The sequence below is a fragment of the Phaethon lepturus genome, unplaced genomic scaffold (genome assembly GCF_000687285.1).
Source record: "Phaethon lepturus isolate BGI_N335 unplaced genomic scaffold, ASM68728v1 scaffold3503, whole genome shotgun sequence".
In the NCBI taxonomy this organism is placed as follows: Eukaryota; Metazoa; Chordata; class Aves; order Phaethontiformes; family Phaethontidae; genus Phaethon; species Phaethon lepturus.
This window is the reverse complement of record NW_010526890.1, coordinates 24,630-49,739: the sequence shown is the minus strand read 5'-3', so window position 1 is coordinate 49,739 and position 25,110 is coordinate 24,630. Positions and strand designations below refer to the sequence as shown.

Below are 25,110 nucleotides of genomic sequence, written 5' to 3'. Positions count from 1 at the left end.
TTTCTCTCTATTAAGTTGAAGGGTCCTTTACAGCCCAAGATATTCCTACCAGGAAGGTAGCTACCATAGCATCATAAGGATAAAAATAAATTTTGGTGAAATTATTTACATGTCAAACCTAATATTATCCTCTATAATAAATACAAAGTCTATTTTTCTTATTAAAAGCTTCACAATATTTCTATGCCATTTATTAAATTTCTTACAGTGGCAGTCGTTTTTTGCCTGTTAATAATTTCTCTGCAAAGTCTGAAGAATGCTATTTGGAGTTGTGATACATCTTTAACGTTTTTTATTCTACCTCCTCACTGGCTGTCTTTGGCATGGAGAGATACAGGCCTATTATAAGCTCTATTGATATTTGAAGCTTTCATATTCTTAGTTATTTGCAGTTATTTTCAAAATACAGTTCATGCATGGGTTCACTATGGTATCTTGCATTTTATAGCTGACTTTCCTCTCCACTTGATTTCTATTCATTTATACCTAGTTTAGAAAAAAACATGAACTCATGCTACTCACACTCCTGCAATAATTAGCAGCATTAATTGTGATTTTAAAGCACATTATTAGCAGTTCTACTTTTCAATTTTATTTTGCATTTATTTGACCATTTAACTTTTTTATTTCTTACTGATGCACATGAATGGTTCAATGTATATTAATTATGTTTTACCCATGCATAACATAGCCTCTCTACATTTCCTGAACAGGAAAAGATTGTCTGGGTAACTTGCAGTTTTGGTGCTAATTTGTTGGCATAGCCTATTAGCTGTCAGTCTCCAGAATATGACTTTTCAGATTTGAACAATTTGAGATTTTTGAGGAATATGCTCCTACCAAGAATGTACAGCTTCTGCAGATGTGATCACAAATGAATAATCATCCCTGCTGGAAAATCTTCTAAAGGACGCTATATGTAGTACTGAATCAGTAGTGATAGTTTTCTCTCAGTTTTCATTACTCTTAAGCTAACCATTCCTTTCTGTGAAGTATTTATTACCAAGTGAGCAGGATCAGAAGAAATATCTTGATGTACACGTATACCAGAGACCACTGAGTACAATGACAATTTTGAAAAAAAGCAGTTGCTTCATTAGGTTTAGTCGTTCCTCTTCATCCAGAGAATTAAAAGAGAATTTCAGTAGGACATACACATCACGGATCTCTCAAAGAGGCAAAGGTTTCTCTCTAAGATACCTAAGACTTCTAAAATTTTAACTCCAGCAAAAGTAAATGAGAAGGTGCAGAAAAGTCGTTTCACAGGCAGGTTTATTAAGTTCTCTTCCTCTTTCTGATGGGCTAGTTTCTCTGGTTAAGGATCAAAGGCAATGCTAATTGCTTTATTGACGAATGTGTCAACCAGTTACCTGAATGGCAAGAATTAAAATAAAATCTCACAACCAGCAGCTCATAATTGAAAGTGACCACTGAATGGCCAACCACTCTGAGTGTTGGCAACACACAGTTTATGAACAAATTTGTAGACTAAACAATATTTGAAACTCTCTGCTCGGTGGTAAGTGGCTCTGGCTGGCAGAGCACTATCACTTTGCCTTTTTAAACAGCTTTTCATGTTAACTGCCCTTCTTTCACGTGAACAAAATCCTGTGAGTTCAAGTTTGGTTTTAAGGAGCCATTCTTTCTCCATCATGCTGCTGGACACTCACTCTCTCCACCTTCTTGGTGTTGCTAGACATGCTGTCCTGTCTTTCCTGGCGCTGGTGCTAGACTCTCTCCGTATTACTGTAGCTGTTGGGCTCTGGACCTCTTCTCCTGGCGGTGGTCTGGCTGCTGGCATCTCTCTGCAGTCCTGGCACCACTACCTTTTTTTGGCTGCTTTCTAGGTTCTTACGAGTCTTCCATTAATCTGTTCTACTCTCCCCCCACGTTTTTTTCATTCTCCTTATGCCTTTACTTATTCTGTCACCTTTTCTTCCTACCCTTTTCTTCTACCCTTCTCCTTAATTTACTTCATTCTCCTAAGCCTGAATAACCTTCTCCTAAGCCTGAATAACCTATATAAACACCAGAGGAGTAAAACAACAATACAAGAGAAAGGTGACCCATGCTGTCCACAGTTCGGAGAGGGCAATGTAAGCACCCAGAGTGCAGAACTGGTGACTGGAAGGAAAAGATGGGTCTCATCACTTACCAACTAATTCCAAGCAAGAAAAACGGGGTGGAAGAAACATGGGGAGATAACAAGTGAATTAATTGCTTGCTCACTAAAAAGGTCATTAATTCATCCTTTAGAAAAGTGTCTTATTGAAATAGGCATGGGCTAACATTAAAAACAGTGAGATCTCTAAGTGTTCACATTCTAGTGTATAACTCATGACTCAGTACAGAAATATGAAAATAATAACAATTAACAAAATAGGAAAATATTATTGTGTTTTGCTCGTATACAAACTAAGTATTTTTTCTGCATACCAACTGAAGGATTATAGTACTTCTATATAAGAAATACAGATTTATGATTTTTCTCAGTCTTTTCAGGAAGATTTAACTCCATGGACAACTTACCTACTTGCTGACTGGAATGCTGTTGACAAGTTTCCCTTCTAAGCAAGTACCATCAAAATGAAACATGAAAATAAAAGTGAGACAAATTTGTAGGTCAATTACTAGTGCCAGTCTGCAAAGCTGTCTAGGATTAGGGCAATTTGTATACAAAAAATATTGAAAAAGGGGAATAATAATTATTTCCAAAAGCAACTGTCAAGAGAATGTTCTCAGTTAACTGTGTTAGTGGAAAGGCATTATTTAAATTTATATGCTTATTATTCTTAGGGGCCAACAGACCTACTTCTGTGAGTAAGAGGCTGCCAGAATGACTATAAATGGAGAAAAGCAAGCCTGGAAAAATTAGTTATTTATTTTGTTGGGTTTTTTTCCTTTCTGTCCACAGTACTTTAGCAGCTGCATAGCCATAAGAAGACACAGTTGCTCCCTCAAGAGATTGTCATCTGGAAGTGCTTAGTGTCATAGTTGCTCAAATATTGATAATAAAGTATTCTAAGACCTGTTTAGTTGTCTCTCAAACAGCAAAGCTGGTGAAAAGGCTGGAAGGAATGTCCTGTGAGGAGCGGCTAAGGACTCTGGGTTTGTCTAGTTTGGAGAAAAGGAGGCTGAGGGGTGATGTTATTGCTCTCTACAGCTTCCTGAGGAGGGGAAGTGGAGAGGGAGGTGCTGAGCTCTTCTCCCTGGGATCCAGTGACAGGACATGTGGGAACAGTTCAAAGCTGTGTCAGGGGAGGTTCAGACCTGACAATAGGAAGCATTTCTTTACTGAGAGGGTGGTCAAACACTGGAACAGGTTTCCTAGAGAGGTGGTCGATGCCCCAAGCCTGTCAGTGTTTCAGATGCATTTGGAGAATGCCCTTAATAGCGTGCTTTAACTTTTGGTCAGCCCTGAAGTGGTCTGGCAGTTGGACTAGATGATCATTGTAGGTTCCTTCCAACTGGAACTATTCTATTCTATTCTATTCTATTCTATTCTATTCTATTCTATTCTATTCTATTCTATTCTATTCTATTCTATTCTATTCTATTCTATTCTATTCTATTCTATTCTATTCTATTCTATTCTATTCTATTCTATTCTATTCTATTCTATTCTATTCTATTCTATTCTATTCTATTCTATTCTATTCTATTCTATTCTATTCTATTCTATTCTATTCTATTCTATTCTATTCTATTCTATTCTATTCTATTCTATTCTATTCTATTCTATTCTATTCTATTCTATTCTATTCTATTCTATTCTATTCTATTCTATTCTATTCTATTCTATTCTATTCTATTCTATTCTATTCTATTCTATTCTATTCTATTCTATTCTATTCTATTCTATTCTATTCTATTCTATTCTATTCTATTCTCAACTTTATAATCATTAGTCTGGCAGTTGCAGATACTGTGGTAGAAATGCATTTCATTAGGGTTTAAATGCAGAGGAGGAGGTGACTTTATAGAGTGATCTATATGGGCTGTTTCCCAGGTATAATGCTAGATAGAAAATTATATATTCTTTGGCCTACTTATTTCTTAATATGTCTTTTAAAACATTTGAATATGTGCATTTGGTTAGAATTAATTTAAGAGGAAAGCTGACTAATTGTATGACACATTATATCCTTGAAATATATATTCAGTAAATACGTTTTTATATGAAGCTATTCAGTCTGGAAACAGGAATGTGCTTGCCAGGAAACTGGTCTCACATGGTAGCCATTAAGTAGTCTAATTTGACTTGATTCAACACAAATATTCTGAACTGTTAAAAGAATCTCTTTCAAAGTAACAAAATGGATTATCCACTTTCCTGACTAGATGACCTTGACTAAATATCTTAGCACACCTGAGTATACGCAGGATTTGCAAAGGCAGGGCTATTGAAGAAGGAACTGATTTCATTAAAACAAATTACCCCCTCTTAAAGTGCTTTGGGAGGCTCAGCAGTATAAAGTAATGAAAAAATTACTCAGTTGGCAAAGAACAGGAAGCTGTCTTGTTAAATGTCTGTGTGAAGCTGAGCACGTTACTGTCTTCTGCAGAAAGAATCAGGTACACTTGCCTGGACCTGGCAGCTCTCTGGGGACAGAACACCTGCTTTGTGACTTATCTTTAATTTCTTCTAAGACTTTCTTTGTGAAGAAACAGTTTAACCTGCAAAGAAATAAAAAAAAATCATTTCACTTCTTTAGCACTTTTGAGTGGGCTTGACTGAGTAAACTCTAAAGTATTACCTTATTACTCTTTGGCAATCTGTCTTGTAAATATGGGTTTGTGTAATAAATGACTGGACTTACAAAATAAGTGACTGGACTAGCTATGATGTTTTATTTCTCTCATACAAAAGGCACTATATAAGGAAAATTATCAGTGGTGAATATCAGCCTGAAGCTGTCAGGCTTCGTAGCTGCAGTTGCTTTGTACAGGATGAATCTGGAGCACATTAGAGGGAATGAACGTGCTGTGACAGTCCTTGGTGTAGAAGGTGTTGCCATGGGTCTCATATACACTCAGGCTACAGGAACAGCTCTTGAGAACTAAGGCAGCTGGGAGGGAACTAAGGAAAAGTACAGCAATTCCAGGACTGGGACTGGAGAGACAGAAAACAGAACTAAATCAAACAAACTTTGCTACGCCCTGGTCTACAGTGTGAACATCTGGACAGAGTTACTGACTGAGGCATGGTTTCCAGATCTGAGAAAACATGTTGAGAAGGCTCCTGGCAATCTGAGAGTTGATAAATGTTCAAAGTATAGGAGAAATGACCTGGGACTCATATCAAATCTGGTGTACCAACTGGTATTGAACGTGTACTACTTTTTGCAGAAAGGCTCTTCAGGACAGAAACTATGTCAGCTTTTCCTTTTGTTATAGCTACTGTGTGTAACTAGTACCATAATCTCTATGCATAATAGTTCTGATTTTGTTTTTCTAATTGTACATGTGGATCTTGTTCTTTTTCAGTTGTAGACTACTGTGCTTTGGATAACCAAGGTTGCCAACATGAATGTGTTAACACTGAGGACTCCTATTACTGTACATGCCACCCAGGGTTCATTTTAAATCCAGACAAAAGAACTTGCAGAAGTAAGTTGTGTTAAGGTTTTATTAATGAACAGTTTGTACTTCTTCTTCTGTTTTCCAGTACTCAGCAGTAATACTCCCACTGGTCCTGGGAACAGCGCGTAATGTGTTGAGTATAGAAAATGTTGGAGTGCCCTTGAAGACAAAGGTTGTGAAAGCAATGAAAGTTGTTTTGGGCGGTAGTTTGGTTTTTGGGGACAGGAAGTAGGGGTCCCTTCTATGAACAGGAGGCTTTTAAGGTGAGACCAGGCTCCTTTTTCAATAGCAAAAGCCGAAAGCTTTGTCTTGCATAGCCTCCTTGATTATCCAGATTTTTCAGTTAGAGTATGATCTCCCTAGGTAGGTAAACAAACAAGTTTGTACAGCCAAAGACAACTTATAATCAGCTTGTAAGACAAGCTAAAATTAAATGGAGTTAGTAGTTCCACAGTCAGAGGAAACATTGCAGCCTATTTTCCTATGGATTTTTCTCAATAATGAGTTCTTTGATACTGTGTGCTCTGGAAAGATCAGCATCTTCTACCAAGGTTCCAGGTTATAATAACTTCATTGCTTGCTTGCTTTTTGTCAAATTTGATCGCTGTTGGGCCAACAAGCTCAAATATTAGCAGAATTAGGAGTGGATATAAAGTGGAGGGAAATGACATAAAGTACATAAAGTACTCTTGCCAAGACTTCCCTTACTTGGGAAAACAAACTAAAATCTCCACAGTGTTTAATGTCATAACTCACTTTCAGGAAATGTGAAAGGAAAACCTCAATGTACATTCCTAGTTATCTTTCTTCAAAAATATGGATCTTGATCAAGAAATATTACTATTGTGTCTGTAAGCAGACAAACTCCATTGGTTTTAGGTGATGGTTGCTGATGCCAATGGTGAATTTAGCCTACATTATTGAATAATGTGTACAAACATTGTTTCTCAAAAAATGCATCAATATAGCACTGCATTTCTGTGATTTTAGAGACTTGGGGGCATTTCAGTCTTTATGATGAGACACTATGTTAACCTATAGACTGTATTGTGTATTATGCTTGGTATCTATTTCACTTAAATTTAATGTTTAGAAAGAAAGCATCTAATCCAGGTTGTACATCTGACCTTACGATCAAAGGAAAGAGACAGACACTTCTAGAAGGTGATTGCTCACAGCTTTGATGCAAATTTATAGAAGTGTCTGTATTTTCCTTGACTATGCAGGGAGACTGGATGACTTGCCAGAGTAAACACCTAATTTTCAGATGTCCAGAGTCAGGAGAGATGAAATTCCCACCTCCCAAGGGCCAGAGGTTCATGTTGCTTGTAGCTTGTATGAACTCGCCCATTTGTCAAGTATCTGTCAGCTAAGGGCTGACTAAATTGTCTTATACTTCCACATATACTTCTACATACACATATTTTTTAAATCTTACTATATTTCCACTGCCCAAGCAAAAAATTCTTGTTAATTCCTTCAATTTAAGATCATGGATTTTAAGCAATGTTTTCTCCCCATGGTTTGAACTGAACAAAGACCTTAAAACTGCATTGATATTTTCTGTGTCTTAAGTAGTTTTTAGCTTATGGTTTAACCATATGAATAATTTTAACTCCTTTAAATTGGTGATCCACAGAATGCTGGAAGCTGAGAGAGTGTGCTGGGAAAGTTGTGTTTCAGGCTTGTCCTGTCTCTATCCTCTGACTTGGGTATCTACTGCTTGAGACAGCATGTTGGGTTACATAGACTTTCAGTCTGACCATGTGCAGCTGTCTTTATGTTGGAAATAAAAAAGCTTTCAGATGCTGGTTGGACAGGATATCTCAAAGTCATCTATTCTAGCCTCCTCCTCAAAGTGGAACTGCCACAAACTGTGGATTGTGTCAGCTATGGTTTTGTCTATCTTCAGTCTCAAAAAGCTTCAGTGGAGAGTCCACAGCCTGTCTGGGAAACCTGTTCCACTGCTGTACTATCCCTCTAGAGAAAAATTTTCCTCATGTCCAACCTGAATCACCCAAACCACAGGTGGTGACCATTGTTCCTTGTTATATCACCTGGCAATACCAAAAGGGTTTAGCTCCATTACCTTTGTCATGACTCACAAGAAGTAATTGTAGGCTGAAATTAGACACCTTCCTCTTCACCAAACTAAGTAAGACCACTCAAGCTGTCTGCACATGTCATGTGGACTATGTCCCAGCAGTCTTCGTAGGTCTCTGTTGACCCTTTTTCAGTTTATTGCCCTTAACTGGGGGGAGAAGGGGAGGTGTTGTTGCAGAACTGGACAAAGTATATCAAGTGCAACTTCACCAGTGCTGAGTAGTGGGGGATAGTAATTTCTGCTTGCTGTGCTTCACCAGTGTCGTCCAGTATGAGGTTTGCTTTATTTGTAGTGAGAGCACACTGTTGGCTCAGACTAAAGCTCACACTCTTGGTAAACCCTAAGGCACCTTCCATCCAGCACAGCAGCTGCTCAGCCAGTGTCAGGGCCCTGGGGGCACCAACAGGCCTTACCAGCCCCTCACAGTTCCCCTGGGGCTTCTCACCCCTGCCCATGGCCCAGGTGCCTTATTTCAGCTCTGCCTGGAGCCTTCAGTCCCTGCCCCAGAGATGCTGTAGGAGTGCCGGGCTCCAGCTGAGCCTGGCAATAGCCCTTCTTGATCCAGACCCTGACCTGCAGACTGACTTCCCAGCTTGACCATGGTCTTGCCCTGCCAGTATGGACTTGCCCTGTCAGTATGGACCTGCCCAGCCATCGCTGGCCCGTGTCAGACCCTGGCTGCCCTCACCAGGGGTGGCCTTACCTTACCCTGACATGCATGCTGGCCTCCTCGCTTGACCTCAGACCTGCCTCAGCAACACGTACTTGTGTCATGTCTGGACTCCTGATTAAACCTGGCTTCCATTTGCAGGTCTGCCCTGCTCACCTTGCTTGGGTATTGCAGGGCAGTGCCTGTCTGGCAAGGCCCCTACCCGGCTCAGCTACACGATTGCTCCTGGCTCCTGGCTCCCCTTCCCTTAGGGAGCAGCTGGCCCATGCTGCCCATGACAGCAGGTCACTTCCAGGCTGCACAAACGAAGGTGCGTTTCCAACCCACGTGCAGAACTTTGCAATTCTTCTTGCTGAACTTCCTAAGACATCTTCTGGTCCAGTCGTCAAGTTTATCAAGGTTCCTCTGTATTAAAGTTCTGCTATTTGCTTTCAGTCACTGTCCCTAGTTTAGTGTCACCCACAGATTTACTGAGGGTGCACTTCATGTCATTGTCTATGTCAGTGATGAAGATGTTTAGCAATGTGACCCCCAGTACTGTCTACCATGGTACTCTGGTCATTATCAGCAACCAGCCAGACATGAAGCCATTGATCACTTACCTTTGAGGCTGCTGGCCTGGCAAATTTTCACGCACCTAACAGTTCTTTCTTCCAGCCTGTACTTCCTCAGCTTCCAAATAAGAATGCTGTGGGAGGCAGCATCAAGAGCTTTACTAGTGCCTATGTGTGTTACATCCACCGACCTTACCTTGTCCACAGATGCAGTCATTTCATCATTGAAGGTGAACGGGTTGGCCAGTCATGGTTTGCCCTTGATAAATTCATGTTGACTATTCCTGATAATCTTCTTCTCCTTCATAGATGTGGAAATTGATTCTGAGAGGACGTGCCCCATGATCCTGGGACTGAAATGATGGGGATTGGTCTATAGTTCCCTGGGTCTTTCTTCTTGCCCTTTTTTAAATATGACTGTAATGTTAGTCTTTTTCAGTTATCACAGACATCTCTCAGTCCCCATGAATTTTCATACATGATAGACAGTGGTCTCACATCACCTAGGTCTTTCAGCACTCACAGGTGAATACCAGTCATCCCATGGACCTATCTATATCCAGTTTCTAAGTAGTCTTTAACTGATGTTGCTAGGCCCTCTCCTTCCCAAACCATGCTGGTACACATGGAAATCTGGGAGCAGGCTTTGTCTGTGAGAACGAAGAATAAAAAGGGCATTATTTTTTTTAGCTGTTGCCATATTCTTCATCACGAGGTTGTTCCACCAGCCAACAAACACACGTTTTCTGTGACTTTCTTTTTGCCCTCAGCATATGTGTAGACCCCCTTCTTACTACCCTTACAGTGTCCCTCAGATGTCATAGGTCCAACTGGGCTTTGTTTTTGTCCCAAAGTACCTAAGCAATGCTTTTTTTGTACTCCTCTTTTTTTTTTTCTTGGTCCTTCTTTCTCCCTCTACTATTTTCCCTGTTTGTGTTTTATTTCACTGAGAAGCTCTTTGATTTCTAAGCAGATTTTCCAGTACGATGGGATCATTTGTTCCTGAGCTCTTAGCAAGTTTCCTTTTAAAACTGTCTAGCTCTCCTGGGCATCCTTTCTCTTCTTGGCTCTTTCCCAGGGGATTCTTCTTAGCAATTTTCTGAATAAGCTGAAATCTGAACTTGTAAAATATGGAGTCTGAATTCTGCTGTTTCCCCTTGCAGTCTTCTGGATTGTGAACGCAGTTATCTCATGGTCACAGCAGCAAGTCAAGAAGAACATCACCCCTCAAGAATTCGTATTAGGGGGTTGTCACCAAGTATGTGCAGAAAGCTGCTGAGCTGCCTGCACAATGCTGTCTTACCCTCCCAGTAGGTGTTTAGGTGGTTGAAATTTCCAATGTGAACAAAAGCGTATGAGTTGGAGACTTCCTCTGTTTGTAGAAAGCCTTATTTGCCACAGGTGGGGTAACAGACTCCACCACCACTTTCCCAGTGTCATTTCCCCTTTGATCTTGACCAGAAGCTCTCAGCAGGTGCATCTCTGGATCTCTGTGGAATGGAGGAGATCTTTAACATATAACACAAAAGTGCACTGCTCCACAAGGGAATGCAAGCTGGGAGCCAAGGAGGGCTACAAGGCAAGCAGAGTCAGTAAGCTGTCTGACAAGGCCATTGGTCCCAGTGCCCAAAGAAGAAGAACAAAACAGGTCCTATGACAATAACCAGTCTCAGGCAACACTCCAACGATCGCCAGACAAGTCCATAGTGTCAAGAGAGCTCTAAGGTCAATTCAGGAAATCAAGTCAGCCAGTCTGCAGGTCAGGATCTGCAAAATGCAAGGCTACAGGTGTGGCAAGAACCAAGGGTGAGCGCCTTACATTAAATGCAGCTCCCAAGTCAAGGGACAGAGGCCACAGACAAGGCTTCTCACAGTTCTGTGCATCTCTGCCATGTTAACTGCATTCTGGTTTGTTGTAAATGCTGTAAACTCATTTAGAATTAAGGGAGAAAATTTCATAAGGTTGCAATTAGGGAAAAATCAAAGTGACTGGACATGGTAGGCCATAGAGATTGATTCAGAAGGAGTAGTCAGGGAGGAATGAGCAAATACTATGTCAAAACATTCTCTTTCAAGGTACATGTCCTGAATCTAAGCATAAATAAAACTTACTAAGCCACTTTTCCTTACACTTAATATCTTTTGAGCCTTGCTAATGAAGCATGAATGAAAGAACTGTGTAGCTCTTAGAGCTGCGAAAGTCAAGAAAGCATGAGAGCTCTTCAGAGCAAAAGCGTTCCCTAGCTCCCATATGTTATGAATCACACTGCCTTTGAGTCATCATAAACAACGTGAAGAAACAAACTTCAGATCTCTGGATTTAAAATGTTTGTAAATTTAAAACCTTTAACATAAATTTGTACATATTTGGCTTACGTACTGAATCTCAGGGATGACTGCCAACTGGCCATGACTCTCACCCACGCCAGACCAGATCTCTGCATCAGCAAGCAGGCCTGGGGCGACAACTCCTGAGATCTCGTGATTTTCTCAGAATCTTGTCTTTCCTTTCAAAAATAGAAAGTAAGCTTTCATGCTCATGGCTACAAAGAAAAGCTTGAAAATGTAAATGTTATCAGTACGGTCATGCATATCTGACAAATGTTTTCTCTGGGAATTGCTCCAAACTTCTCAGAATGAAATACAAGGAACACGGCTCATGAGGGCAACCCTGCCAACACCAGCAGAGTACTCTATGTGTGGCAGGAAGAGAAGAGAGCAGGAAATTGAGATTATCAGTGAGGCAGATAGATAGAAGTAATTCCTAGCTACTAGGTCAACTATTAAGGGGACTTCTGCCACTCTTGCTGCTCCCCTCAAGAGAACAGACGGTAGCTTCTGCTTGTACTTAGGGGTGCTGAGCCTCAGCTGTTGTTCATTAGAGAAGGCCCCTGTTTGAGTTGTGGGTGGGTTCACATGAGCTGTAGCTGGTAGAGGCCTTCTGTTAGTGTCCTTAATCTGGACTGTGTTAATGAAGCCCTGTGAAATGTGGTTTTAGTGTTCCCAACATAATAGCCTCAAGATTCCAACAAAGGTAATAACAATACATATTTTTCCACTCTTGTGGTCATCTTCAGAATGTTACCCAGGAAAAGTCTGTGCTGCACACTTGAGTTAGCAAGGATTTGAGCAGGTAAATGCAACACAGCACTGAGTAGGTCCAGAAGGCATACAGCTATATTCCTCTGGTGCACACATGTGGCTTTATGATTTCTGTCTCTTCAGTGCACTCTTGAACAAACTGTATTTTCTAACATTTGTTTTTGGTAAACAGATAAGATATCCCCGCGTTATGTATATGTGTATGTGCATATGCTGTCATAAAAAGCTTTGGTAAAGGAAATTTTCTGTAAATTTATGAAGTGGAGTTTATAAGTGATGAAATATTCCCCTCAGGTTTTCTTAGAAAGTCACATTCCACTTTGTTTGTCCTGAAAATACAGGTGGCTTATTATTGCTAAGGGCTTTCAACATATATAAATGCTCAATTGCATTAGCCTGCCACACATACAAGTAAAGACCAGTTCCTGCCTCAGGAAGCCAGTTGCTACCTCTAGGAATAGTAATTAACCTCTGAATTTTGGTTTTGAAGTTGTGTAATGAGGTGTTCAAAAGTGCCTGTATGTCTTTAAAAATGTGACTGACTTGATTTGTGACTTGTTTATCTATTTGTAGCCATGCTGAGGTGTTAAGACCATTTTTTCACTAGTATAAATTAATTAACTCCACTGATATAAAACTAAGTGATGGCCAGACACTGCATCTAAGTGAATGTCAGGTTCTTTGACTTCATGGTCAAAGTGGTAAACACCATGTGGCAAATATCCCAGTGCTTACTGCACAATTACTTTCCTTTTTAAGGTACTTTACACACAAGTAGTAGCTGTTTCTAGAATTTGCTCGTCTTCCCTTTCATGAGCATTTTAAGTGGAAGAACTATGTAGCAAACACCCAGAGCTGTTAAAACACCAATGCTCCTGATGTCCTGATTGATTTAATGAACGGCAGTCCAAAGCATGTTTGTGTATTTATTACAGATCACATCTAACTTGCTCTGAGTAAAATAAAGAGGCAATTTTGATGAGACAATGTATAGGTCTTAGCTGCAAAATGTTAAATATTTAAGATTCTAACTTCTCTACTTCATGTAGTGCATGTGTTCTTAAAGAATTCATTGAAGTATACATATCAGGTACATCTGAGTATAGCAGATATTTGGAAAAAAGGAACATTTTTGTTTCATAGTTTGAAACAGTATGGTGAACAGTCAGAATGATGCCTAGGGGAAAAAAAGGCTAAAGAAAAGAAAACCAAGTAACTGTTTTTTACCAAGCTTATTTTGGAGGAATTATATTCCTCACTGACACATTTTTTTCCCCATTTAGGACCAGACTACTGTGCTCTTCAGGACCATGGCTGTGAACAGGAATGTGTTAATACAGATGATTCCTATTTTTGTCGATGCCAAGAAGGGTTTAGACTTAATCCAGATAAAAAAACATGCAAAAGTGAGTAATCCTTTGGACATAATAAAGTTCATCTGCTTTTACTTCTTAAACCTGCTGTGAATGGTTTGCCTTCTGAAAGGATGAAAGTTTTCTCTACAGCTAGGGTTGAAACAAATGTTTCTTTATAAACTTGAATTTTAACTGAGCCAGTCATGCTGGAAAAATACACTGTTTGGTGTTTAGTAGATTAGATTGTACGTTAGACATTTTCTGAATAGATTTATGGAAACCTGAGGAGTAATATAGGAACCATAGTGGCTCAAAAACAGTAAGTTCATTACTTATTTGGAACTTTCTGACCTTATCTTGTAGTGACACAAACAGCTTTTAAAAAAAAAAAATTTCACCTTGCTTTGCCCAGTTGGTTTAGCCAAGGACTAAGTATTTCATTAGCTTGGGAAAGTAATGTAGCTTGGGATAGGTAATGTAGCTATTAAAATCAACTTAAAGTCACACACAGAACCCCACAGTTTCCTAAAGAGTTTGTAAAAACAACCTCAGCAATGTCAGGGTTCTAAACCAATCACACATACTATTTACTTTATAAAGACTTTCATGTTACAGCTCTTCTTGAGTGGGGGCCTAGAATCACAGCAGATTTTCAATGTAATGTTAAATTTAAGGATAATATATTCAGCAAAATGAACTAGACTGATCTGGTGACTCAGTTCTTGCGGGGGAGAATTGTACTGCTGATATTTAATGAATAAGAAGCTTGCCTGGAGCAACGTAATTATATTTCTAGACGCTCATAAAACTTATCTGGTTTTGGAACTGTTATTTCTTTCAGTCTTAAAGGTGCATTTTCATGAAGCATCTTTGTCTACACAGTGCCGTTTTTACAGCAATCTGTGCTATTCTGGTTTTTATTATCTACATGGTATTTTAATACATTCAAGTTTTTATAGATTGGATGTGCCTTGGTTAGTATAGGAGCAAAAGAACAGCATTGTGTAGGATATTAATTGCCAAGAATGTAATTGAAAATTAAAGGCAAATTGTAATTCCTATTTGGGGTATTTCTCCTTAACTTCAGGGGTTTTTGGATTTGGCTGTAAACCTGGTGATGTTTCTAGGATTAAGCTCCTATTCCACATCTTGTTATAACAAGACTCATGTTAGATAAGCTTGTAAAATAAAGCAGAACATTTGCATAATGCCCTCTTCATAAATCAGGGAGAATGCATCACCGGTGACCAGCACCAGGCATTCCTCCTTCACCACGACGCATGACTTCTGATGACTGCCGGAGCCGGTCTCTGGGAGTCCAGGTGAAGTCTCGCGTAGCCAAGTATTTGCAATCCACTCTCAGATCCACAGTTCACCATCAGCTTTAGCAGGTGTCCAAAGCACAGAATCTTAAATATCATTTAAGAAAAATGAGTTTTTCTAAGCCATTTTACTTCAGTAACCCTCACGGCTGGCTTGAATTCTTCACTGTTTTTCTCTCCACAGAAGTAAACTTCTGTGCTTTAGGTCAGCATGACTGTGAACGTGAATATATTAACATGCAAGAGCTATTTGTGTGCAACTGTCATCCTGGATACGCCCAACGACATGATGGCAATACGCGCAGAAATGAGTGTGTCTCATGAACTGCAGCGAGTAGTGACTGCAGAGGGGCGAGGTGTGAACAGAATGAGAAAACGCTTCTGGGTCCTTTTTGAGATCTTTCTGAGCTTTGCAAACCTGGTGTTAGTGTAAAGTCCACCACGAGCCAGGCCTGGTGAAATATGAAGTAATGCTGTAGTGAGATCCCTGAGCCAACAGAGAACTAAAGCATCATCTTCTCCAGTCCAAATAACTGGGAAAACGTGTTCGGCCAAGCTGTCTAACACAAAGGCAGTGCCTGCTGTTGAACATCTGTATCATTGCTATGTGCTATGGAAACCGCAGCGTACCCGATACTGATGTACGCTGATACGTGGAAATACGTAGAGACTTCCCCTTCTATATGTTTACATTTTTCTGTGATCTGTTTGGTAAAGCGTCCTCTTTTAATAAGAATGTTAGTAAATGAAGGATCAGTGTTGCACCAGAAAAAAACCCAACAACATTGCCCGCTTGACATCACACAGTTTTTAGAAGATACTTTTATTGCAGAGAACCATTTTGCACATCATCTAAAATATTGGCAGCGTTTTTCCCTGATGTACTTACCACATATTTTTTGAAGGGAACACTCAGTCACTGAAATTTAAAAAAAGTTGACAGGCCAAGGAGTAATTATTTTTAAATAAGCTTGTGATAAAGCCATATTTAAGGAAACTTTGATGTGTTGCAAGAGGTCAGAACTTTTTAACAGTTAGGCTATCAAGTTGAATATCTAATAATAAATATATCCCAAGACACTCATTGTTTTTAAAAATACTGACTCTTCCCCTGTCCCTTCCCCTTCTTACATTTTTTTACACATGTAATGAAGTACACATGATGACTAAATTTACAGTTATGCTAATTTCTAAAGCCTGATAATTAGCAGCTTTGTGCCACTCTTTCAAAGAGTATGTTAAAAGATTCTGCAGGAGAATCCAAAGTATTTAAACGTTAAAATTCACATTAGTGTGGGTGTTTGTATTGTAAAAGATGGTGCCAGACAGATGCAATTTTTCACAGAGAATAGTGGGGAGTTTTTTTCTTTTTTTCTTTTCACCATTTTTTGTGTGCTCTGAGAAGTTACACAAGCCTCTTCATAATGATGTAAACTTTTGGAAAAAGGAGAATGTTCCAGCTGGAACTTGCTTTAGCTAGTAAAAACTGACACCTCAACTTCACTTGTTCAAGCCAATGTTATCTCTGTCTATGTATAATGGTAAATCTGGACCAATTTCTGCGAAATCATTGCTTAGTTAAATAAACTAATAAACTGCAATATTTAGAACGAAGTAATTTTACATTAAATACAGAGATTTTTTTAATGTAAACAAATAGCTGCAGACATGCCTGTTCACATCTGTAAATGATTTGCAAATAGAGATATAAGAGACTGTTTTTGTGTCTGAGGGAACTCCACTACTTGTGATCAAGTTAAGCTAAAGTGATTTGGGCCTATATAACTAAAAATAGCCATTAACAAGTTGGCAATAAAATATTATGAGGCAGTTCAGCATAAAGCTTTTTTCCTAAAATGTGTTTTTTCTATACTTACAGAGTCAGCAGATGACATAGTACGTCTGCAAGTGCACGTATCTCACCCTACAGCTTTGCTGTCCATTCTATGAGACAATATCATTTTTAAACCAAATCCACACCTCGCTCTCCATTGCCCAACCTTTCGTCTTTCACACAACCAGTTGCATATAAGAATAAAAAAAATATTCCATTTTATCTTATTGGGAATAGCAATAGGAAAATCAAAGAAAAGGAACACATTAAGATGCTCTCACACTTGTATCTGTCCCCCACTAGGCTTTAACTGCTTGAACCCACTATCAGGTTAAACTGTTAAATTAAGTTATTTCTCATCGTGTTGAAAAAATAATTTACTGTTTATGAAATAATCTGAAAGCCATAGTTTCTATTTCAAGGGTTACTAATATTCATACTTTCTCTCTGAGAAAATTTTACAAATTGGACAAAAAGAGTCTTGCTCTTTTAAGAAAGAAGGTACCATTCTGCAGGTAAAACCAGGCAGGGCTTCAAGGTTCTCCCTTCACTCCACTTTGCAGTAGTTTCCCCTTCTGATTCCTGGCAAGGGAGATCTGCACTTCATCACGTTTGTTATCTGCTAAGTGGGGTCATTGTATTCATTTTACTTAGGTGTTGTTAATTAATTTGCGTTACTCGGGGAGGGGGGGGAGAGAGAGAGAGTGAGAGTGAGAGTGAGAGTGAGTGTGAGTGTGAGTGTGAGTGTGTGTGTGTGTGTCTAAGGCTCCAATGTGATTTCTTCAATTATTAACACAAATCAATAGGAGTGGACCACTGTGCTGAAAGCAATCATGGCTGCGAGCAACTGTGCCTAAATACTGGTGCCTCCTACATCTGTCAGTGCTCTGAAGGATTTGTCATCAATGAGGACCTAAAAACCTGCACGCGTAAGTCTTGTGAGAACCTCCTTGATCTCAGCCCACCTGGGAAGTCTTTCTGCTTTCACGCAGGGAGGAGGACACACCTTCCATTCATTCTTACAGTCTGCATTTCAGTAATACTTTAATAATGATTTGAAAGCAGAAACAGACAGGAAAAGGACTTAGCAAAGGGTACTTGTCAAGATGACTGTAAATCCTCACATATTCAGAAATGTTTTGGAGGATCTGTTCACCCCCAGGTGTTGAGGACAGTTTTTCAGTCACGTGATGAATGTGTCCGACTGACAGGTCATCTTGACAGCACTGTCCCCCAGGCAAACTGCCTCAGCTTACCTGGGGCAGGAGAAGTGGGAGTCCCACACTGAGCTTCACATTTTGCTTGGGAGCTCTTAACAAGTGAACAAAAGCTGTCCTGACAGGTTTTCACCCTTTATAAATCAAATTATCATTGAGAATCATTGCAGTTTCATAAATAGCCAGATTGCTTTCTTTACTGGAAAAACGATATATAGAAAGGGTGAGGAGAAGAGGAACATGAATGTATTATGTCCGTTGACTTTTCCTGGACCTATCCTCTTTGAGAGGGTTTCGGCCTCTTTTCCTACGGATTTTGGACGTATGTTATTTTTGAGGCTTGTTGAGTGTTGGAGCAGCTCCAGAGTTTGCTCCTTTTCTTGCACTCAGGCAACACAGTTTCAACAGGAGTCAAACTGTAAGAGCTCAGACACAAAAATGACCTAGGGAAAAGTGAGGCAAATCAGCAAAGGCAATTTGTCTTTGTCTCTAACTAACTTTGTCTTTGCCTCCATACTTACCTCTTTATCCCCATCCAATACCTTGACAGACTTTGCTTCTGTCTGCCACTACAGCTCTCTAGAAAGGGGCAGACAGTAGTGTGAAAGCAGAACTAGGGCACATGTAACAGCGATGGGGTCTCCTAGAAACAACTTATCTAGACATTTATCTAAAAGAACCACTGGAAATTTAGAAAGAACCAAACGATGGAGTTTTATCAACTTGCAAATGGAAAATCCGTTTTCCTTTGTAGTAAAAAGAGGTGTGTTTTTCACTTTGAGTTATTTTCCTCCGGGTCATACTTGGAGAGCTATCAGCAGCATTAGAGCAGCGCTGTGGCTTCTGTACAGTGAAACTGAGCCCTTTTGAATAGCTCCTCTTCTTGCCAGCATACCCCTCTCTTCATATATATGTAGGAAAGAGATTTTTCCTTTTCCTGAGGTCCAGATGAGTTGTTGAAACCTCATGGACATTTTTAAGCGATCATGAAAAGAGTTTTGGCACTTTGGGATTTCCTGAATGAGCAGTTGAATGGAAGGGATTATCATTTAACCTATACCACTCCTAATGGGAAAACACCTGGGAATTACAATTCTGGTGTCACATACACAGGCACAAGTATGTTAAGACAGCTGTGGGAACAACGGAATGGAAACGTTCATACTTTTTTTTGTAGGAAAAGTAGAAACAGATTTGTACCTTGACAACTAATTACAAAAAAATGAGTGACACTATGTGTGTAGCCAATGGACAGTAGCAAGTACTGCCCGCAGGATCCCAGGGGTCCTATGTATTTGTATGACAGAGAAAAAACACTTAGGAAATTCGAGATTAAAAATGGACCATATTTGACAGTACTTGTGATTTGCAGTTCTTTTCAAAAGCTTGAATAGTCTTAAGCCAAAGGCCACTGAGGTCTGTGAGAGGTCTTCTGCTTGCTGCCACAGCATCTGGGTCTGGTGCACGAGTGAGTTCTGGGGACTGCCACCTTCACATTGGGTCACTGAGAGACTATATTTAAAGAAGAATGCTCACAAGGTAGTTTCTATGTCTTTGCCCATGTCTTACATAAAATCATTGCTAAAGTGTTCTGTTTTGTTTTTAAATTCAATTTGTAAGTACTGGGACATGGACTCTATTGAACTATGTCAAACATAGGAAAGTAGGATTTCTCAAGTCTGCTTAAAGCAACCAATGGGAAGTACACCACAAGGCCCTCTTACATTTTATTGAAGGTATATGTATATTCTTAGATAAGGAAATAGATATTGCTTAAGCAATTCAATGTATTTATATTTACTTGCTTATATGCCATGAAAATATTGGAGATGAAAAATGATTGAATCATTATTTGTTAATGTTTTTAAATAATTTCAATTGCTCCTGCAGGAGTTGACTATTGTGCTCTGAGTGATCATGGCTGTGAACACTTGTGTGTAAATGGTGACCGATCTTACACTTGTCAGTGTTTTGAAGGATACAGGCTTCGTAATGATGGGAAAACATGTAAACGTAAGTTATTGTTCAGCAGCTCAGAGTTATGTTTTTATTACACACATAAAAGAACTCTGTAAGGTAGGATTTGATTGCCTAAACATTGCCATCCAGTGTCATTTTGAATGCTCACAGATACCAAAAGTTCACAACCCCTTTGGTGTCATATTTACCAGCAGTATGTCAATATCTTGGATACTTCAGGGCATCCAAAGTGGCACTGGATGCATACTTTCAGGCACCTGAATCACACCCTAAATGTCTGTGCCATTTAAAAAGTAGCCCTGAAGTTGGACTGCTGTGCAAACTATTTTACTCTGACTTACATTCTTGTATGGGACAACTGTAATTTTCTTCTCAAATCAAGACAAAAATATGTAATGTTTTTAAAGTCTTCTACAGCGTGAATAAGCTTGCAATATTATTAATAGAAAGTTCATTTATTTGTCCAGCATGGGATAAGGATGATTGCAAAAGAGATATCATAATTGCATTACATATTTGACTACATCATGTAGTTATGATGAGTGGCAGATATAAAAAAAATCATTGCAATTTTTTCTCTGGTTTTAAAGTTTTGATCACTAAGTGATCAAAGAATAATCCTGGCTACAGCTCTGAAAAACACACAGGCATGAAGTATTTTATAACTGTAATCCCAATAATATCCACAGATCTCATCAACATCTGCTGTTAAAAAGCATTTACAGAAAAAAAAAATGTAGAGTCATCCAGATACTACCATGACAAATGAAAAGCTCCTTATTCTCAGTTTGTATACCACAACAGCCTGCTTTGTTAGACTGTGCAGAGACAAGTTTTCCGTGTCTAAAAAAGTACTGACACTCTAATCTTGCAAAAAGCTAAAAGCAAGTGAAATTTTCTGGCCATGCAGAAGTCCTTACAGGAAAATAAAGGGTGTGGAAAAGGAAGTGAAAGCAAGATAATAGTTTATCTAGTGTTAACTAATAGATTGTATTTTATTTTATTTTATTTTGAAATATGAGTTGTAGCTAAATTCTGTATCAGAAAACCCCACTGAAAATCTGCTTACCCAATTATAGCTGACAATTTTCCAGAATTTCACAGCAAGATGATACAATCTGTTTTTCTCCTTAGCGTTAAATACAACATACATTGAGCCTTTGCAAACCTACTTTACAAAAAAATAACAAACACCTTCTGAACATAAGCACAGGGGAAAAGAGCATAATTATTTCAGGTTTGAGCAGGTTTATTGCTGAAGATAAAAAGATGATGATAGAAAGATCTGTTTCACACCAGAAAGTTTACCTGAAATGTGGATGTGGGATTATTGTTATTGGAAATCTCTGTGGATCACTAATCTGCCTGCTAGAGACATGTGAAATTCTACAAACTCTAGAACCAGAACAGTGCACCTTTCCTTACTGGTAAGGTTGTAAAATTGGCAGGACAAAGATGTACCTTTTTGTTACAACAAAAAAAAGACAGCAGGTGCTATAAATGATTTGCAGTATTGAGTCCGGTATACTAGCAAGGACAAGAACATTCGGTAGCAGGGAACTGTAAGGCTTTGAACATCTTGCCCTTAACTAACACAAGTTTTCATCTATTAAATTATTCCCAGGTAAAAATGTCTGCAAATCAGTCAACCATGGCTGTGAGCATATTTGTGTTAGTGCTGACAATTCCTACGTCTGCAAGTGTCGTGAGGGATTCGTATTGAGAGAAGATGGCAAGAGGTGCAGAAGTGAGTGACTGTTATCTGTTGAACCTTTGCATGTGCATCAGGCAAGAAAAGAAAGGAGTCTATCACTTCTTACTGGAAAAAAAAACATCCTTTTGAGATCTACATTTTTAAACTTGTTTTCATTCAAAACCTATATTTATATCAATCATTCCCAGGACGGGACATCTGCAAATCAGTCAGCCATGGCTGTGAGCATATTTGTGTTAATGAAGATGACTCGTATGTTTGCAAGTGTCATGAGGGTTTCCTGCTGAGAGAAGATGGGAAAACATGCAGAAGTAAGTGCTCTGATAATTAGTGGTAGACTTATAGCACACAAATCTTCTGTGTAGATTTGTGGAAGTGTTCTAACAAATAGCACTTTTGTAGTTTACTGTTATAATACTACTGTATTGTTATACCTGCCAGAAGCTTGTAAAAGCCTCTTTGGACAGAAATAGTGTATTTTAATAGCCAAATTGATATGACTGGAGACAAAAAAGACCCACAATTTTTCAGGTATCAAGAGTTAGCAGTGTTTGCTGCCTAATTTTTTGCCCATTTCTTCCAGTAATATCAGTAGATCTAATAGAAGCTATTACTTTGCCTTGCATGATACATTTGCTGTAGATGTGCTTTAACCAAACACTGTCAACTGTTCTCAGATAAAGACATTTGCAGTTCAGTTGACCATGGCTGTGAACATGTTTGTGTCAATGCTGATGAGTCATACAGCTGCCAGTGTTACGAGGGATTTACACTTAGGGAAGATGGAAAAACATGTAGAAGTAAGTATCCTTATATTTAACAGAAGATTTCCTCATAATCTGTGTGCTTGTAGACGTGTTTTAAATACTATCAACCTTATTTTTATTCCAGATAAAGATGTTTGCAGTTCAGTTGACCATGGCTGTGAGCACGTTTGTGTGAATACTGATAGTTCATACATTTGCCAGTGCTATGAGGGTTTTGTATTGAGGGAAGATGAGAGAACATGTAAAAGTAAGTTATTTGATGTTACTGTATTTTTTTACACTCAGAAGTCTACTGAAGAAATGTATTGTGTTAGAAGTAGGTCTTTTTATACGGGATTTTACCTGACAAAAAGGAGGATAAATTCTTTATTATTTACTAGGAGCTTATTACATATAGCTTTTAAAGTTTTGGAAATGTTCTCATTCATCAAACTGTAGTAAATAAAATCTAAATTATTCCTAGATAAGGACATCTGCAAATCAGTCAATCATGGCTGTGAACATCTTTGTGTTAATAATGACGATTCATACACTTGCCAATGCCATGATGGATTTGTACTGAGGCAAGATGGGAAAACATGCCGAAGTAAGTACCTTATGAATAAAAGAAGAAATTTCATTTTCCTTTTGTTAGGAGATTATTCACTGATTCATAGTGGTCAGGACGGAATATTGTTCTCTATAGATCATAAAATTTCTGTGTATTAATTATTGTTTGAACTAAAGACATATTGCAGAAAATCAGACAATTTTAAGGTTCGAATGTAGCTTTTAAAATGTGAACTTCATTTCTAGATTGAGTATGTAGAATTTTAATCTTGAGCATAGGATGTTGCTGCATTTTACTTTGATGGGTTGAAGCTCCAATTGTCACTGTGGTGTTCTGTGTATATTCATGCAGACCATGACCTAACCTGTTCTTTAACTTAACCTCGTAGCATGTCCTTTTGTAAATAATAAGCAGATGAAACTCCTTCAGGCTCTTTATATGTTTTTCAATATTTTCATAAGTCTCTTCTTGCTCCCCTAAAACCTCTGCTATTTATCAGCATCCATGTGGGGACACCACAGTGGTACAAAGCCTTCTCTTAGGAGAAGGGTCTAAGACAGAGGAACTATAACCCACCTAATTCTTATTTGAATCTACCTATTTTTTTACCTTTTATCTTTTTTTTTAAGTATCTTTTTTATGACCAAAGATAGTTAGTCTATGACTACAATATTCTGCTTGCACTCATGTTCAGTCAGTTACCTTCCATGATCATAAGCTGTTTAAGGCTCTCAGTCACATAGGTGTCCCACATCCTGTAAGTACAGCCTTTGTTCTTTGTTTCTAAGCCTAGTTCTGGCTATTTTATACATATAACCCACAATACGTGTGGTTTCCTGTTATCCAGCTTGCAAAAAGATTAATGTCTCCTTATATCAGCAGCTGCTCTATTTTTATTTGCCATTCTCTCAAAATTGGAGTAAGCTACAAACTTTGTCAGTGATTATTTTTGTATTTGCTTTCAGGTTGTTCATAAAAATGTTAAGTAATAGGGGAGCAGGGTAAATTCTTAGAAAGCAAGCCACTTGATGTTCCCCCATTCACAAGTCATTCTGAAGATGTCCCTAGCCAGTGTTAATCGATATTAAGTTGATTCTGTAGTCTGTTTCTTAATCAAAATAAATTCCAAGACTGCTGCCTTACTGAAAGCTCCATTGTATGAACAGCATGAGCTTTATGAACCAGCCTGATAATCACTTAAAGATACTTAGTTTTCCATAGTACCAAGTTGATTCATATTAATTCTTGTTCTTTGATTTTACTCTGAATCATTTTCCACATTATGTATTCCATTATTTTAATGCAGATCAGTGTCAGGCTCACAGGCTTATAGTGAACTAGTCATCCTTTTCAAACTGGAACCAGAGTATTTTTTCAGTGTGTGCGCACGCACTGGGGATGGAAACTGCTCAGTGATTTGGGGCTTCCTCAGAGTTCCAGGAATTGCTGAAAAATAACACTAAGCATCCAAAGTGTTTTTCAGCCAGCTCTTTTACAACTCTTCACTGCAAGTTATCTGGAGTTGCTGATTTGAAAATATGGGTGTTCAGTAGGTGCTGTGTGACCTGCTTCTCAGCTGATGAAACTTTTCACTCCAACAATATCAATAGCCTATTTCATAAGCTCAGATCTGAATATACTAAATATTTTTACCATTTCTGCATTGAGGGGCAATTCTATCTATTAATTAACAATACATTGTTAGAATGCTTTTTGTTCCCAATAGTCTTTAAATAACTTATTCATACTATCCTTTATTTTGTTGGCCATGCATCCCCTTGTCCTTTATCTTACTATTTCAGTGTTTTCAAATTTCTAATATTTTCATGTTCAGTAAATACTGTGAATGGTCCTTTCTTTCAATCGTTATTAAAATCTTAAAGCTGTTTTCAATTTATAAATGAGGTTTTTTAATTACTTTTTAACTACTTTGGCATTATTTTTGGATTATGGGACTATGTTTTTGAGGGGTATCTACTAAAATAAATAGTGCAATCATCATTCACTTTTTTAATTATTTCCCCTCCCATCTCAAAATACTTTGGCAAAATACTTCGGCTTTCAGCTATGTAAAATTCAGCCTTCTGAAGTAATCGCCATGCCTGCTGCTGGTTTATATTTGATTCTGGTTATGAACAATAAATATGTCTGAGTTGCACACAGCTGTGTATAAGCTGATGCTAATTTTTACTTACATGATCATTTCTTCTTTAGCTGCTATAACGGCATCTAGTTTAGACTGCTGTGTATTGAATGTAATGCTTGTTGAGTTAGAAGATTGTCATCTTAGTATTTTCTGACATTTTTGTATTGCCAGCATGAGACCTCCAGGTAATTTGGCTCAGATTGAAGCTCTTG

At 38.6% G+C, this 25,110-nt stretch overlaps 1 protein-coding gene across 1 annotated transcript in view; it reads left to right on the top strand.

Annotated features, from left to right (window-relative positions):
- Positions 1 to 25,110, top strand: part of MATN2 (matrilin 2) — a 69,474-nt gene that overhangs the window by 25,035 nt on the left and 19,329 nt on the right. The window contains exons 5-9 of the mRNA XM_010283201.1: positions 5,488 to 5,610; positions 13,297 to 13,419; positions 17,331 to 17,453; positions 19,632 to 19,754; positions 22,113 to 22,235. Of these exons, the coding sequence (XP_010281503.1) occupies positions 5,488 to 5,610; positions 13,297 to 13,419; positions 17,331 to 17,453; positions 19,632 to 19,754; positions 22,113 to 22,235 (615 nt within the window). The remainder of the gene's footprint in view (positions 1 to 5,487; positions 5,611 to 13,296; positions 13,420 to 17,330; positions 17,454 to 19,631; positions 19,755 to 22,112; positions 22,236 to 25,110) is intronic.